Consider the following 19,316-nt stretch of genomic DNA (forward strand, 5'->3'; position numbering starts at 1 on the left):
AATTATGAGACGTAAACCCATGAGCATCTGCTCACCCACAATATAGAAGATAGATAAAAATGGAATATTATCATTATAAAATCTTGTGACTCTTTGCTGCATACAGTACCTGCAGCATGTGCTCGTAAAGATAAGAAAAAGGACTTAAAAAACTAATGAATGGAGTATGGAGTGCTGAATGTGAGCTTTAAGTTTTTTTTATCATTATTATTGCATTTCATTTCAGACAATATCATAAAAACAAATGCAGAATTTTGTAAATATATTTTGCTCCAAAATGTATCTTTTTGAAAGTCAAAATTTTAATCAATACCTGCAGATTTTAGCTTCCGGTAATGTGATAAAGGTACTCTTTTAGGTTCCCGTACAATTATTATTATGAAATAATGAGATGAGTCAGATGACCCGACATTTGCTCCTTCGACAATTCCTCTGGGCTTTATTTCGTCTAAGGTGTTGGGGTAAGGGTTGCAATAGGGTGCCATGTTAGATTTAGGCCTTATGTTTAGGATAGGGTTTGAACTAAATCCAGGTGGGTGTTTCATAAAGCTGTTCTTAAGTTAAGAGCAACTTTAAGAATGACTGGTGAACCTTTCTTATCACTCTAAATAATCACCAATAAACATTTAATGTTCAATACCATTTACCACAAGAAAGGATCACCAGTCGTTCTTAAAGTCACTCTTATCTTCCGATCAGCTTTATGAAACGGCCTCCACGTTTGAAGTTATTCATTCGATTAGTATGTGGAATTCGTAGCGGATCAATTGTCACTTGAGCAAATGTCATGGAAGTTCACCTTTTATCACCATGTCTACATAAGGAGCAACACACCCAATACAGAATCAGGCTATCTGTGAAAGTGGCTTTATTTTGGATGGCATTTAGATTTCATTACCTGAGCAAACAGTCCCTGTTGCATTCTGAAGCAGTGACTGATCGTCACCTTACCAAGAGAAGAGAATCATGAATTACCAAAGACTTCTCATTCAGGCATCCATGATGGATTGCCACTCATTAATACCTAGCTCGGTTGAAAAGAACATGTGCACATTCTATCCTCGAGGGTGCTTGTTCAATTCTGTTCTGTTTCCCAGCTTGTCTTTAATAGAATATGGAAACAAACTGCGGTCAAGAGCAATAATAAAGATGATTATCTTGTCATTTACAAGGTGCTTAAGACATATGTTGTAAAGATCTGTGCTGACCACACAGAAACGTTGTTTAATAGCGCTAACAATGCGCTAACAGGGGTCCTGTTACAAGCGGTAATGTGGCAGCGATGCCTAACGTTACAACAATGCATTGCTTACACATTGAAATAAGTTTTAATTTCACAATCCGAAAGATGTGACTGAGCTTACTGTTAGGCTTGTTAGCGCTCTGCTAGGCTAACAACGTTTCTGTGCGGCCGGCACTGAGAACTAGGGGACTACAACACAGCCAATACTCGCAAAATACATTATGAATAGTCTCTTCATCAATTTGATGGCAAAAATCTTGAGATTCCTCTTCTACTTATCTTGAGTCCCGAGGAAACGGGCTACGAATATCACTTTTCCTACAAAGTCCGACTCCTTTTCATAAAAAATTAGAACATCAGTGCACATTAGAGAGAAATTGATCTGAAAAAAGCATTCCTAACTTTGTGACTCTCTATCTTTGTTCTTACTTGCTCTTTCTCTCTCTCCCTCCCTCCCCCTCTCTCCCTCCCCCTCTCTCCCTCCCTCCCCCCTCTCTCCCACCCTCCCTCCCCCCTCCCTCTCTCCCACCCTCCCTCCCTCTCTCCTTTCCATGATTATTTCACCCATTCTTCAAAATAGAATACGATGCCTCACATTTTTTTATTGAAAAGCAGACTATTTTAGGCTCTCCTCAACTCAGTATTTCATTTGAGGGAGAAAAGAATACCAATTCTCGAACATGGGAATGAAAAAAAAGCAGCTGTAAGAAAATTTAGAATGCCTGCAGACATGTATTACTTTCTTTCATACCGTGCAAAGTATATGAGTAGAGCTTTGCAACAGGGTGCTATGAAGAGAACCCATGCGAAGAAGAATGAATATTTGGGAGAATTGAATGTATTCATGATGTTGGAACAGCTGGGACACCTGTAGTTTTATGTTTTGACCCTAACTGTGTCACTCAATAGCATCTATTGATTTGAAATGCATGTTTATAATTATAATCTTGCATGACTGACAATGAATATGTTTTGTTCAGATATTTCCAATAGATATGATGATATTGTACTTGAGGTGGGTGTTTCATAAAGCTGTTTGGAAGTTACAAGCGACTTTACAAACAACGGGAGCGTTTCACCAGCATTTTTGTCCGACAAATTGTCGGATCTGACATCTTTCCTAGATTTTGATTGGCTGAGAAGCAGTGTTACAATGGTAACTTTCGGATAAAATGGGACTTGTCGGATAAAACTTCCGACAAGTCCTTTCATGAAATACTCCCCCGGTGACCCTATCTTAGGAACTAAATCAACGCCAATGGAAATGTGGTGTGTATCATCTTCCACAAGAAAGGATCACCAGTTGTTATGAAACACAGTACAGATTGGTATTTTTAAATCTAGATCATATTTTCATGCCTTATTCAAGTGACAAAAGGAGCTTTTTAAAATCTAAATTTAAATTATATTTATCAATATCTTTGATCTGGAAGTCTTTGATTTGAAGTCTGCTATCAATGGTGGTAATTGATAAAATGAAATGATTTTAGTGATAGAATATGGTAGTAAGTAGGTTTCACTGTTTGACTAAATTTTTCAATCATCTGAAAGATCTAAGGAAGGGTATAACAGACTGTATTTAGTACGTTTTTGCAACCAAAATACGGCAGTACGTTTTTTCTTTGAAAAATACGTTTTTTTTTTTTTTTTTTAATGGTTATTAGATCAATGTAATTTCAGGTAACTTGTTTTTTTTTTCAATCATTTTGTTAAAACCAGGATGAAGATACGCACATGTTTTGATTTTTTTTTTCATCTTCAAGAGCAGTGCGCATTTTAGCTTGCATGCAGCTTGAGGGCCGCGATGAGCGAGTGCGCCAAGCATTTTATTATGAAATACACTTTATTGGGGAAAAATACATTTTTTTTTAATCACAGAATACAGATTTTCATTCCCAGAGGTTTGCAGGTCTGCATATTTATCTCACACGGTAAAAATACTGATTTTTTGTCAAAATACTGATATTGGGGGATAAGAATACTGAAAATGCAAAATACAACTTGGCAGCTCTGGTATAATCTTTATTTACATTTAAGCCTTCATTCAAGTTGTCTTCATATGATTTTATTCCCATCTCTTGTCTTTGCAGCTACATGGGTAGGAGGAGGGTACATAAATGGTACGGCAGAGTATGTTTATACACAAGGCTATGGGTTGCTATGGACACAGGCTCCATGGGGCTATGCTGCAAGTTTAGTTCTTGGTAAGTACCACTTTCATCACCATAATTCTCATCTGTGTCATTATTATTATCAGCAGGAGTAGCAGCATTATCATCATCAGCGTCATCATCACCATCATCATCTTTGTCATCATCATCATCACCACCATCATCATCAACACCGTCATCATCACCATCATCATCATCATCTTCATCATCATCATCATCTTCATCATCATCATCATCATCACCACCATCATCATCTTCATCATCATCTTCACCACCACCATCATCACCACCATCATCACCATCATCTTCATCATCACCATCATCTTCATCATCATCATCACTCAGCAGCACCATCACCATCTTTATCGTCATTATTGTATTCATCATAATTAATTTTTCTATAATCTGCCATGTTTTTCTGATCATCATCCTAACCATCATCACCACCATCAACAACATAATCATTTTAATTAGCATTCTCACTGTCCTCATCACCATCATCAATTTCAATATGATTTCAATTCAATTTCAATTTATTTACCATCTTTAAAAAATAAGTGTACATAAAAATCTGACATGAAATACAAATACATATTGTCTAAGAATGGAGGGATACCCTTAATAAGCACAGTGCTTGTAAGCAGGGTCCCAACATACATTCAACATTAAACATCATCGTAATCATCACCTTATAATAGTCAACATCATATTCATCTCCATATATGTTAATCATGTTTTTTCCATCATCATTTTCATCATCATCAACACCCATGTTCATTATCATCATCTTCTTAAACATCATCATATTCATCATCAATCCTGTTAATCAGTATCATCATCTTTTACATTTATCATGTATTTTTGAAAATAAATTGTCCCTCCTTAAAATTATAAGTTTGTATATTTGTAAATTTGCTATTTATTCACCATCATTTATCAAGATTTCAACTAGCCTTTATTCCCTGGCAAGCTTCCCTGTTATAATCTTTCATCCAATCGACCTAAAAGCCCTTCTCAAAAGAAGAATGAAAATGTACATATATCTCTTCTCTGCACTCAAATGAAACGTGAATCACCATATCCAAAAATTAAAAATTACAATCTACAAAAAACCCAAAATATTTATTTTACAACCTACCTATAAATTTTCATAAGAATGGTGCTGGCTGAGTGCGGCCAAACAGTGTTACCACCATATTTTTCTAAACAATTATATTGGTTATAAATCATTTTCAAAATTGGTTTTTTCCACATTTGATGATGTGGAATTTGATTGACTGATGCTTTTTTGTCTTTCTTTCTCAAAACAATTCTAGAAAGAAATAAAATATTCATGATAAAGGAGCACTTCCCAATTCCTTTTCCTATTATGCAAACTTGGGCAATCATTATATTTTCTATTGCAGTACTGGACTGAAGGTTTCCTTTAGAAAGTACATAAGAGCACTCATTTCTTATCATTTTTTTATTATTTTATTTATGTATTTATTTTATTCTATTTTTTAAATAATATAGGGTATTTATATTGCGCACATATCCACCTTGTTAGGTGCTCAAGGCGCTCCTATATTACCCGGCTAAGCTAGGCGTTCCATGCGCACACAGCTTTTTAAGGAATTACTTCCTACCGGTACCCATTTACCTCCCCTGGGTTGAGTGCAGCACACTGTGTATCAGTTTCTTGCTGAAGGAAATTACGCCATGGCTGGGATTCGAACCCGCGACCCTCTGTTTCAAAGTCCGAAGACTAATCCACTGGGCCACAACGCTCCACCATAATTTTTTTTTGGGGGGGGAGGGAGGATCCCATGTATGTCACTAATATTATTGAGTTATTATATACCTGTTAAATGTACATTATATCTCCTCTACATTGCGTCATAATTGCTGTTGAATATGATTTGGTATGCTGTGTGAGGTCCCCCAATCGTGATAATTTATTTATTGCCTGCGATGGTCTGTATTTGATATGTGGTGATGGAGGTAATTTTCCCCCTCATGAACATTGCTTGGTTGAGGGTATTATATGGGCGATACCTTGGGAATAAGTCGGGAATTGAATGATGTGAGTAGAATTGAGCCAAGTGCTTCAAGAGATCGTGGACCTTTTACACAAAGCTAATAGCATTGATCATAGAACATATTTTTAGGAATGATTGCATTGAACCCAATGTAAGATCAATCATAAAAATCAATTGCTAAGTTTTTGTGCTGCCTGACCCATAGAGTGAAATAAGAATAGAGTATGATGATAATAATGCTTATAATTCATATCGTCCAATAATCGGTTAAGACTCTCTTTGCCTTATACAAATATCAATCACTCAATTTTACACAAATAGACCTAAAATATGTCATACGAATTAGAGCAAATTTCATCAATACATAAAAAATTACAATATTAATGAAAACAAATATCTAATAGCTACATACTGTATACAACGTTATGAATATTATTTTGAAAATAAATGGGTCATGAGAATGAATTTAAATGTAAAAAAGGACGATGCGGTTCTAATATTAAAAGGTAGGGAATCCCAGAATACAGGGCTGATACACTATTACGAAAGGACCCAATGACCATATGTATTTATATATTTTTGGTTGAGTACAAAAAGCCATTAGGAAATAATAAGATGTATTTATAAATCAAGGTGTTGATTTCATGTGCAAAGATCTGAATATCATCAGGCAGTGATTTTATTATTTTTTGAAAGTAAGATATTCACTTTCTGTTATTTAATGTACTTCTCAGTGCTTCAATGTTTCAACAATACATTACCAATGTTTTGAAATTATGAATTTTATGTATATATATATATTTGCTTTACATTCGTTTTTCTTTAAAGGGAATCGGTATTCCATTTTACAATGATTAATGATCAGTTCATTGACAGATATATTGCAATTCTCTAACTTAAAACTGAGAAATTATGATAACAGAGGATTCAACATTAACAACATTGAAGCTTTCAAGGATTCAACATTGAAGCTTTCAATAATTAATTTTTTTAATCGATAACCCCATACAAAAAAGTTTTTATGTAGACCAACCTTTTTACTGATTATTTACAGGTGGCTCACTTGGAGGCTTTCCGTAGTTGTAACTTTATTTGAAGCAGTAATAACATTTTATGAATGTTGATGTTAGTACTGTTAATTTACTAGGCTGTTTGAGGCCTTCCATAGTTGCAATTAACTTGAATCAATAACATTTTATCATTGTTGATACTATTTTGTATGAAGTTTGATAATGCAGTAAATTTTACTGCTCATTTATAGGTTGGAGGCTTTCCATAATTGCAATTTATTTAAAGCAAGAGTAACATGTCGCAAATCTTGATATTAATGCTAATTTACAATGCTGTTTGAGGCTTTCCATAGTTGCAATTAATTTAAATAAATAACATTTCATTAATGTTGATGCTTATTTGTAAAAAGTGTGATTAATGCAATATCTTTTTTAACCATAATTGCAATTTGTTTGAATCTAGAGTAACATTTTTAATGTTTCATTATAATAATGTAATAATTATCATTTTACTGCTCATTTTACAGGTGGTCTTTTGTTTGCAAAGCAGATGAGATCTCAAGGCTACGTAACCATGCTGGATCCGTTCCAGCTGAAATATGGCTCCCGTATGGGAGGACTTCTCTTCCTGCCAGCCCTCATGGGTGAACTATGCTGGTCCGCTGCCATCCTTTCTGCTCTCGGTAAGCGTTTTCCCCATGAGCTTTAATTTTCATTACGAGGTTTAAACTCTTTGATATCCCATTCTGGTGGAAGTAACCATGTTTCATGGTTTGGACAATGAATATTGATGGCGAAAAAAAAAATAGAGTGAAAAGATCTTATTAAAAATGTTCTGTATTTGTTTTTATTACATTAGCATCTTTTCTGTTGGATATTTAGGAATATTCTAAGACCTTGTTCTCATTTACTTTCCTTTTGTTACTCCCTCACATTCCATTCATTACTCTATGTTTTTTCTTGTTATTTTTGTCTAAATTGTACAACTGTCACTGTTGTTTTTACTCTATTGCATTAACTCACCTTGTATTGTACCCTGTTTTCTATAAAGAGATGTGAAATAAATGAATTTGAATTTGAATTTCTTGATCTGGTTTCCCTTATTCCAGTTCAGGAAACTGGGGAGCGTTTCATCAATATTTTTATCTGACAAGTTGTCAGGTCTTACAACTTTCCTTGATTATGAATGGCTGAGAGGCACTGTTCCTATGGTAACTGTCAGATAAAACATCCGACAAGTCTTTTCATAAAACGCTCCTCATGTTTCTTTTTGACAAAGATATTGGCATGTCTGCAATGAAGTTTTCTTTACTTTGAAAAATGGTTGCCTTGTTTTTTTTCTGAAAAAGATTCAAGAAACAAACCTATACTTTCCTTCTCTTGCTTTCTTTCTAGGTGCCACAATTAGCGTCATCTTGGAGCTAAACATCGAGGTATCGGTCACCATCTCGGCGTGTATCGCGGCGTTCTACACATTCTTCGGTGGACTTTACTCAGTAGCTTATACAGATGTTATACAGCTCATCTGCATCTTCTTTGGTTTGGTGAGCATGACCTTTGACCTGTTGACAAGCAAATCCCCCCATTCCATTTGCCTCCTGCACCCTTGAAGATCAGAGCACTGTTACATAAACAACTATATTTGATATTTACACTAGATTGTAGTTTTGTGTTACAGGGACATTAGCTATAGATAAAGCAGAATATTATTACCTATATCGTCACTATTTATTGTTGAAATTTTGCTAGAAGTGAACCCTGGCTCATTCTTTCAGGATATTTTTGCAGTGGTCTCTGCAACAATTGTTCATTTTAGGCAATCGTAAAAGGCCCCTCAATGAATTTTGGGTTTTCACAAAGTGACAGTTGTACACGCGGATGCTATCTGTCACTTCGTGAAAAAAAATCAAAGCGAGTCCCGTAAGTTTTATTTTTCATGAGGTGATGGTTATGCTTACAGCTCATTTCCTTAAAAAAATATGAAAGGAAAATGCAAATGATGGAAAGTTCATATTGTCTAGAATATGCCCTCTATGATGATATGGAGTTTATTTACCCTCTATACATTTAAAGAGGTTGAGATTGTAGTCTAAACCTTTGGAAGCGATTTACTCATAACTTACTCTTTTTTAATTTGCACATTCATCCGTCCACTCTGAAAACAGGGATGAATCAACACAATTCTTCAAATATTTCAATGTTTTTATTAAATGGGTATAATACTAAAAGCTGATACGAACTCCTTATTTTTTGTCTTCATAGTGGCTATGTATCCCATTCGCCATGACTAACGATGCCGTCCGGCCAATCACCAACACTTCCAGCGAGTGGCTCGGTCAGTGGGACAACAAGTATGCTGGCGTCTGGTTTGACTATGCACTTCTACTGGTGAGTTTACACTTGATCCAATCTTATTTTGACTAAAGCTACACATACGACTTTATACACGACTAAAACATGTTCTTAAAGGGAAAGTTCACCCCAATAGTAAGTTGGTTTGGATAAAAGCAGAAAAATTAGGGAGAAATATTGGTGAAGATTTGATGAAAATCTGTCACAAAATAACATATTTTCCCTTGAGTTTACTCTTGATCTAATCTTATTTTGGCTATTAAAATCACATATATGACTTTACGCACGACTTGAACATGTTCTTTTAGCTGAAGTACACCTTGTTAATAAGTTGGACTTGATACAAACTTACAGAAAAAGTAGAGAAAAATATTGGTGAAGATTAATTGAAAATCAGTCTTAAGGATAATAGTACGTGTTACACATTTTGTATTTTTTTAATTTGTGATGTCACAAATGAGTAGCTCCTCCATATTTTTCATTCCTTTTCTCTTTGTAGATGTTTGGAGGTATCCCGTGGCAGGTGTATTTCCAGCGTGTCCTATCATCCAAGAGTGCAGAGAGGGCCCAAGCACTCTCCTACATTGCTGCTTTTGGCTGCATCATCATGGCAGTCCCACCTATTCTCATTGGCGCAATCGGTTACAGCGCAGGTACGGAAATGATCAGTAGCTTTGAAAGTGTTCGGAGTGTGGGGTTGTGCTCCTAAATCTGCTGTGATATTAGTTGGGGCTTTTCCCCCCTTTTTTAGGGTGGATTTGGAGAGTAGTCCAGTTTACTAAGTGCAGAGCTGCCAACCAGTACGTTTTTGCAACCAAAATACGACAGTACGTTTTTTCTTTTTAAAAAATATGATTTTGTAAAAATCGTATGTTATTGAGAAAAATCATCTCTATATGTCTATATTTCATAGAAATAACACAAATATGGTTATTGGATCAATGTAATTTCAGGTAGCTTGATTTTTCTCAATCATTTTGCTAGAGCCAGGGTGAGATATACACATGTTTCAATGTTTTTCTTTTTCATCTGCAAGAGCAGTGCGCATTTTAGCTTGCATGCAGCTTGAGCGCCGCGATGAGTGTGCGAGGCACGCATTTTATTATGAAATACATTTTTTGGGGGAAAAATACAGTTTTTTATCACAGAATACAATTTTTCATTCCCAGAGGCTGGCAGGTCTATAAGTGATTTAAATTTACGCATGTTTGTTTGCTGGGGACATACCCGCAAGTTATTCACGTAATCTGTAAGTAATAAATTAGTAATGATATTTGGAGTCAAGTTTGCATTCATTACTTCTTGCTATGTTTGGCAAGCCACTTGCAAGCTTTCACATGTCCAAGGACAAATTGAAAAATCTATCACACATGTCCATTGCATGTAGAACTGCTTCATTTAGCTTTGAGCCAGCACTCTGACCTATTGACAAATTTTCTGTACTATAATCTCATGCTGTATATTGTTGATGAATCTTTTTAAAGAAAAACTATTGAATGATAAACCCGACTATATGTCATTAATACACTTTTTTTACTACATACACTTTTTTTTCTTCATTCGTTTTAGATTGGTCACAAACTAGGATAAACCTCAACAAAACGAGACCTGAGGAGAACCAAGCGTTGATTCTACCTCTTGTGATCCAGTACCTGACACCTCCTTGGGTCTCCTTCGTCGGTCTTGGTGCCGTGTCCGCTGCAGTCATGTCCTCCGCAGACTCCTCCATTTTGTCCGCCAGCTCCATGTTTGTCAGAAATGTGTACAAACTGGTGTTTAGGCAAGGGGTAAGGCTCATAGATTGCTTGATCATATGATGTTTGTGGTGGTGGTGGTGGTAATGGTAATAGTTCGGGGCTTGGGGGCCATGGACCCCCCCAAAAAAAAAAATGATAATTAAATATAAATATATAAAAAATAGATAGATAGATAAAATATAATGAATAAATTAATAAATAGATTCTCAACCAAGGAAAAGGGGAGAGATAAAATGAAAAAGAAGATAAATGGTTCAAGCGTGATATTTTTCTTTTCAATATGCCAAAATCTGAAATCACAAAATTAAACTGTTGTATTTACAAAGGTTAACAAAGTTTGCTTGCCTTGCTTGCTCACAGCTTTTTATCAATTTTGCCCCATATGCCATTTCTGGCTCCTTCAATTTTTTTTCTTTGAGTGATGGTGGTGGTCTTCTTGATGACTGCAATGCTATGATGAGAGTTCAAAGTTCGTCTTTATTCATCCAAATTGGAAATTTGTTTCGTTCGCAACTTCGAGTAAAAAAGAAAACATCTAAATATATTTATTACAGAAAAAATTATATACAGTGAATGTGAACGCGTGATTGCAACAAAAAAATAATGTACCTAAAGCCTCCATTGGATTATGTTATATTGTAAGTTGTAACATCAATAATCAATGCAGATAAATTGGTATAAATCAGCAGAGGGAAAGTTTGGGTTACTTGAAAGAAATAATTATATGATATTGACTGGCCTGAGGGAAACATCAAATATATTCCCCGCAATATTGGCCAGAGTCATTAGACGAGGGCAATATGGTTCTTTTAAATGCAACATATTGTATGTTCCCCGAAAGAAAAGCCAGTCAATATTTTTATTGTTATCCAAATTAGACATCTAGAGCAAAAATCATGAAAATTTAGATTTTTTTTTTTACAATTCAAGAATGGGAATCTGTTTTGTCATGTTGAGCAGATTTGGCCTCTAAACTTTACCATTGTGACGCAATTGAAATGACGTGTCCGTGGTCTTTGGGACGCAGCATTTAGCGTTGCCTACTCCTAGTTGATTAACATTATGACGTAGAGCATTGGGCGGTTCAATAGGACGCGTATACAGACGCGTAGAATACGTGGATGTTAGCTCTACCGCTACATTTCCACGCATTTTCTCATTGACTTTCCTGAGTGGGCAATAAATTGGTCCGTTGATAAACGATTGGAAACTTATTGACCGACCATATGATCATAAGCAGGCAATAATGTATTAAAGCTGCCCTGCTCAGATGTCTGCTATGATTAATAATATATATTATCAAAAATCAATATCAAATCGTTGAAGAATTTTTATTGCTTGTGTGTTGAATCAAACGTTTGATGACTTTTGGTGGAAGTTGGGAAATAATTTCTTTTCAACCGTGTTATGTTTGGGTATCAGAGAGGGGTTGTTGTTTTTTTTATGATGAAAATTTCAGTGAAAATGTGATGATTTCAGTGATGGTGTCAAAGGTTTTGATGACCCAGGTATAGCACCTATGTACTTAAAGGGATGGTCCGGGCTGAAAATATTTATATCTTAATACATAGAGTAGAATTCACTGAGCAAAATGCCGAAAATTCCATCAAAATCGGATAACAAAAAATAAAGTTATTAAAGTTTAAAATTTAGCAATATTTTGTGAAAACAGTCGTCATGAATATTCATTAGGTGGGCTGATGATGTCACATCTCCACTTTCCGTCTTCTTATGTTATTACATAAAATCATAATTTTTTCATTATTTCATACTTGTGTGAATAATATGTCTCCCTTATAATGAAATAAGTTGCAGCAATAAATATCTAATGCACTAAATCAGTTGTCAATCCAATTTTTCTAGTTCTTGGAGGAAAAAATTTGAATAAACTTAATTTCATATAATAAAATACAAAAGAACAAGTGGAGATGTGACATCATCAGCCCACCTAATGAATATTCATGACAACTGTTTCACAAAATATTGCTAAACTTTAAAATTAGAAAACTTTGTTATTTGTTATCCGATTTTGATGAAATTTTCTGCATTTTGGTCAGTGAATTCTACTCTATTTATTAAGCTACACATACTTTCAGCGCGGACCATCCCTTTAAACCAAAGTACTCTGAGACACTTTTAGTAGCAGGCCATGGATGGAATCCTGTCCTGCAAAGTACAGGGTCTTCTTGCGTTCTTATCTTCCATTTTCTGCTTAGAAAATATATTTGGAGATCATGAATACTGCAGTGAAATCTCACGTGCGATGTAGCTGATGAACCCGACTTTTGTTTAATATTACCTCATGTTTATGGCTTCAATGCCTTGCATATCTAATTTTGTCACATGTAGAGTAAATGCTTCCATAACCTGAGCTGTTAAGATGGCATACTTCGAGCAAACATTCATTAATTCTTTTCACATCTTTCATTCCCCAGGCAACAGAACGTGAACTTCTCTGGGTTCTGAGGATATCTATCATCGTAGTAACCGCTCTTGCTCTTGTCATGGGATTGACCATCAAGTCAGTATATGCCCTCTGGTTCCTGTGCTCAGACTTTGTCTATGTGATTCTCTTCCCTCAACTCTTTTGCGTGGTCTACTTCAGCAAAGTCAACACCTACGGTTCTCTGTCTGCGTACGCCGTAGCCCTGTTGCTAAGGTTAGGGGGTGGTGACACCACCCTCAAAATAGCTCCTTTCATCAAATATCCTCTATACGACAGCGAGGAAGGGCAGTTGTTCCCATTCCGCACATTTGCAATGTCCATGTCCTTTTTAACATTAATTATCGTGTCCTACTTAACACACTATCTATTCACCACGGGCAAACTTGGGAAGCACCTCGATGTCTTTCAGTGCGTCGTCAACATTCCGGAGCTCCACCGCGAGAAGTACGACGCGGTGGACGGCGAGAACCTGCAGCTTAAGACGATAAAAACGGACGGCCCCGTGGACGGGGTGCAGCCCGGTGCCGTCGACATCCTCCAACGAGACAAACTCCTTGATCTTGGCCGTAGTATCATTCCAGAATCAATATCCAAAGAGCCTCTTAAGGATGCCCTTGATGAGTCACCAGTGACGACGCCGGATTCACCGGAATAACACCAGCAGTCCTAGGTTGTAGTCTATTGAATTGCAGATAAATTGTACTATGTGTGTTTGTGTGAGAATTAGAGAACTTGAGAGGTGACATAGGAGAGCGTGTGTGTTTGCGTGTGAGAGAGAGAGAGCATGAGAGTTCTTATTGATATATATATAAAATTCACAAAGATGAATCAGTAACATTTTTTAAGGTTAAGCATTGGTACTTTCAATAAGGCTTTTTCGTATTACAAGTTACAAACTTGAAGCAATGCAAATAATATTGATCCTGTTGTTTAGGGTACATTGTCTTCCCTATACATGTATATAAAAAGAACCATCTTTATATTTGATTTCAACAAAAGTCATCAAAATCTGAACTAATCTCCTTTAATCTGGCTTTGGTTATTAAGGAATTCAGTCCAAGTCACAATTAGAGTCCCCAGGAGCAGAATATATTTTTTGTGTCTTTATCTCACTTTTATGAATTAGCTCTTTTTATTAAACATTTATGTTTAGGAATCGATTCAAAATGTGCTTGGCAGTCATCGATAAACTTTGCACCCCTTGCAAGCATAGGAAATGCATGTATTCATCGGCCATTATTCTGAAGTCGGGTTTTATTTTTAACTCTGGTTTAAAGTTGCGGTTTAACTATGGATAGCCAACAGTGACATAAATCTCTAACAGTAGAGGTTTATAACATCAGCTCATTTGACTATCTAATCATTCTTAACTGTCTGGGAAGGATAAATGAAATAATTGTCTTCACTATTAAAGAATTTGGAAAGAGCACAGTAAACATGAGAAACATACCATGTGAACAAATTTTGACATATTTGGCTTTCCATAATTTTAGCACAGAGTTAGACCACAGTCTAAGTTAAACCCGAGTTCAGAATGCAGACCATTTACTATTAAATTACTTCAGAAATCCAACATGCAGAATACAAGCTAAAGTGCTTTACATGTCTGACATGGACCACTACATGATTATTCACTAACAACTGAAATCTTTTTTAAAGGACAAGTCCACCCCAACAAAAAGTTGATTTGAATAAAAAGAGAAAAATTCAACAAGCATAACACTGAAAATTTCATCAAAATCGGATGTAGAATAAGAAAGTTAAGACATTTTAAAGTTTCGCTTCATTTCACAAAACAGTTATATGCACATCTTGGTCGGTATGCAAATGAGGGAACTGATGACATCACTCACTCACTATTTCTTTTGTATTTTATTATATGAAATATGAAATATTTTGATTTTCTCGTCATTGTCATGTGAAATGAAGTTTCATTCCTTCCTGAACACGTGGAATTCCACTATTTTAACATTTTGTGCTTCAGGCAAGGAGGTCCTAATCGTCAAATTCGTAAAAATTGAAATATTGTATAATTCAAACAATAAAAAACAAAAGAAATAGTGAGTGAGTGACATCATCGACTCCCTCATTTGGATGTAACTGGCTCGTTCATATAACTATTTTGTTAAAAATAAGCGAAACTTTGAAATGTCATAACTTTCTTATTTTACATACGATTTTGATGAAATTTTCAGCATTGTGCTCGTCGGATTTTTCTCTATTGATTCAAATCAACATTTTTCTGAGGTGGACTTGACCTTTAAGAAGCTCAAGGCCAATAAAAAGTTGAATCTATCTCAATTATCATAGAATGTAGCAATATTTACTAGCAACTAAAATCATTTCTTTCTATCATTATCTACAATTGGCGTAGAGTTTTATCTCACTTTTATATTTTAGAACTTTGGGAATTTTTTAAATCCAATCCTTGAATCTTATATATTTGATTATAATTAATATAATCTCATATAAATTTTATTCTAGTAGTTAGCGAACTACCCATCCCGCCCTCAATCGATATTGTTTGGTTTTGTTTGTTTCTTTTTTTTATGCTGATACCTTAATCTGCAAACATTCCTATGACTCTGATCCTAGTAACTAATAGCATTGGCATTCTGCTAGTGCATAACTTACATGCAGTCAAACATCATTTGAGCACCCTCTCTATCATTATTTATAAATATGTTTTGAAGGTTTATGACTCCTCCGGTTGATGCTGATGCGGTACAACAGAATACATTCCCAAGAAGGCATTCCTTTCTTTCAGAAAAATATATAGAGTGAACTGTTATATTTGGTTTATTTGCATTTTGGGGGCTCATTGTACTAAGTGTTGAGTCCAAAGGTAACTTTTTTTTAATGATTTGTTATGCAAGTTAGAAATTTGATGTTTTGATTGGTTAAAACATCAAGTTGTGTTTAATTGCAATTATTTCTGCCAAGGGTTTTTGTTTATTACTCTCCTTCTTTTCATGTAGAGTGGTGTAAAGAAAAATACATTATTAATGAACTAATGGGATTTCTTAGCCATCTTTTTGATCATTTTCATCAATTTGCCTTCCCTAAATTGGCAACAGCTCATCACAAATTACTATACAAACTATCCAAAGCATAAGAATTGTATTGTATATAGAAAAATAGATTTCTGTCATTCACATGGCCTACAATGTTGCTTCAAGTAATTCACTAGACCTGCAATCTTATTTCAAGAATGTGGGGACAGATAATTGTAATATTGGATATCATTAGGAACCAAAGACTTAATAATCATGTTTGTTGGATATTGGAGATATATGCAAGTAGACTTATCGGGGGCGCTTCCGTGGTGTCCCCTATTTGAATGCACTTCACCAGTGTCATTTATGTATGTTCATTTTTGTTCATTGTGAGATGAATTATGCACAGTAAATGATTCCCTTGAGAATCCTATACGGGGGTGTTTCAAGAAACCTTATTTTCAATCGATTACAAATTTCTATCGTAAATGTGCAATTGATGGATGAATTTTCAACTGTAGAAATCAGTTTATACTCGGTTGCATGAGGCAGACTAGTAATCGATTGTAAATTTGCATTTTGCGATTGATTGCAAGACATGAATAATAGAGGACCTATGATTGACTCGCAATCAATCGCAAGTTTCGTGAAAACCACCCCTAAAATGATATGTACTAAATGTATTTGTGTGTGTGTGTATAAATATTTATACATATATCAATGAGAGTTTGCAATTTAATGTACAGAGAAATTATAGATAGAGGTCCGAAGCAAGTGTTCCTATAAACGTTATATTTTGGTTGTGCTTTCATTGTCGCTTTGTCATTTAGACATTTCATTTGAACAGAACATCTCAGAGAAGATACTATAGGTGTTGTTTTTATTTGTACTGCATTGATTCCCCATTTGTATTATCTCAGCTATGTTCAACAATCCAAGTGTGTATTAATGTGGAATAATTCCTGTTTTGATATCATATTTCATCCTTTGTGACTCGTGCCTATGGCTATTGACATATGCACATGTATACTGTACATGATAAACTAAAACCTGCTGCGGTTTTTTTTTAAATTATTTATTTATCTGCGGTTTTACCCCTCAAATCTTGAATTAAATTGATTCCTTTGAATTCTGGGACCAAACTTCTTAAAAAGCTAAGGAGCAGACCAACAAGATGTTCGAATGTGATCGGTTTTATGTGCCAAATGTTTAGATTATGATGATGATGCTTTCGTATCTATGCGCCATCTATCTGTGAAAAAAAAACTTTCAAAGGTGCCGGCTTCCCAATAATTATGTCACACTTTATTGACAAAGTTGGAGGTTAATGACAAAAGTCAAGGGACTCAGGTCCATTGAAACATACACATTTTGATATAGCTGAATCTAAGAAAATTTCATTTGCGCCTCTTTATTTTCAAAATCCAGGATCCAACACTGGTCCCATACATTCATAAACCTGTTGGAGACTGGAGTCTATGGAAGACATGTGTTAAAGCGAAATCATTCAGCCTTAGGGTTAGGTACCCTAAATTGGAAATTTAAGAAATATCTGTTCTGATATGTGTGGGGATATCCAAGATCTAAAATTTAGGATGGTTTTAGCCCCTGATAGATACATGTGTCCCAGAAAATAGCAACATCAGTTTGTATGTTAATTTTGTAATTGTACATTATTATTCATAATACTGATTTATGTGTTTTTTGTGATTTGTAAATGGAATAAGCGATATATTGCATGTTTGGTCACAAATTAATTCCTACGAAAGCCTGAACACTCATATTCTGACAATCAGATTTTGTGCCAGATCCATAATTACATTTTGTGAAAATTAGTGATAGAAAACCAAGGAACGCCACATATTTCATAAGGAAACATCCATTCTGAAGAATTCTTTTATTTATTTTTATTTATTTTTACTCAAAATCAGTTTTAACTTATCAAATAAATACCAATGACATACTTACAAATTATTTTTTATAGATTAGAATAGATACATGTAGACAATTGGTTTTAGTCAATAAATATATTCTAGTGTAGAATGATCTTGTTAACAGTTCATTTTTTGTCATTTGAATAAGTGCAAATGAATTTACCGTGGAAATCATTTCCATTTTAAGCTCATTTTTATCATAGAGATAGTAATTTGTAAATTATGTTCTAGGTATTAAATCGACATATCTATATTTTGTCAAATTGGTGAAAGTATTGTTTCTTCATAGAATGTACATTTTGAATTCTAGATTTCAAAAGATATGTGATGTGTCAAAATTTAATGATATATTTAATCTGTACAGACTGGTATAATGGTTATATTTTCCTGAAACTGTTTGATGGTGTAGAATTTGCAATGTTTTATATGCAAAAAAAAAGAATGTCTGTGTTTTAGGTGTAAATGCGTGTTGGTTTGAAAATGAACATTTCTGACAAAGTCAAACCGCTTTCCTACTCCTTGTGACGGGCAATAATCGTGTGATTTTAGCATGTGCTTGAGAGATTTATCAGCTTTATAATATGCAATCTTTCCCTATTCTTTGCAATCATGTATATCATCACATTAATATTTTTCTCAAGATAGGTACTATGGAGAATCTATTTTAATAAAAATCTTTGTCTGCATCAGACGCTATTTTGCATGAGGTTTTAAAGTTACTCCGGGAAACATGGCAGGTATAATCATGAACCCTTTATGATATCATTCCCATCTTTTTATTAGAAAACAAATTTTGTTTCTGCTTGTTTTTATTTTCTAGTATGGTGTAATTGGAATTTAAGAATTGACAAATAGATGCTGTATTCCCTTCTATGTGTCAACTTTTCTCTCTAATAATTTAATATGTATATAGAGCTATTGTTGGGCAATTAATTTCCATTATTTAACTATTGTGTAAGATGATTTATTGCCAATTTGAGGATTACAAATGCAATGGGTGGAATCGATCATACAAAAAAAAAAGAAATAGCATTCGTCAGGGTGTGTTGTCAATTTTACTCACTCATTTTTCATTAGCTTTATTAGGACTCTATATTTTGATTGAAGACTTTATAGGGCTTTAAATTGTAAGTTTTTAGCCAACCACTCCAAAAATACTTTTTTTTTAAATTGACCTTGTAAAAATGATTAGGTATTAAGTAAGTCAAAGCAATTTTTAAAAGATTTCTGTAGCTTGGCCTGCAATAATTGTCAACAAAGTGAAGATTGAATATTAAAAGACATCATCTGTAAGCTAGGTATTATGGAAGCAAATTCCATCATTACTTATGCAGGGATGCCCTTTTCAGACAGAAAGCATTGAGATGTTTTCGACATATTTTCAGA

At 34.7% G+C, this 19,316-nt stretch overlaps 1 protein-coding gene across 1 annotated transcript; it reads left to right on the forward strand.

The window, feature by feature from the left end:
- Window positions 1–3,336: 3,336 nt before the first annotated feature.
- On the forward strand, window positions 3,337–15,277 carry LOC129272335 (high-affinity choline transporter 1-like). The gene is made up of 7 exons (XM_054909489.2): window positions 3,337–3,447; window positions 6,973–7,128; window positions 7,841–7,989; window positions 8,708–8,833; window positions 9,297–9,450; window positions 10,367–10,584; window positions 12,990–15,277. The coding sequence occupies exons 2-7, from the start codon at window positions 6,996–6,998 to the stop codon at window positions 13,653–13,655; spliced, it is 1,446 nt and encodes a 481-aa protein (XP_054765464.1). The 5' UTR covers window positions 3,337–3,447; window positions 6,973–6,995; the 3' UTR covers window positions 13,656–15,277.
- The last annotated feature ends 4,039 nt before the right edge of the window (window positions 15,278–19,316 follow it).

Source organism: Lytechinus pictus, chromosome 12 (assembly GCF_037042905.1).
Source record: "Lytechinus pictus isolate F3 Inbred chromosome 12, Lp3.0, whole genome shotgun sequence".
Taxonomy (NCBI): Eukaryota; Metazoa; Echinodermata; class Echinoidea; order Temnopleuroida; family Toxopneustidae; genus Lytechinus; species Lytechinus pictus.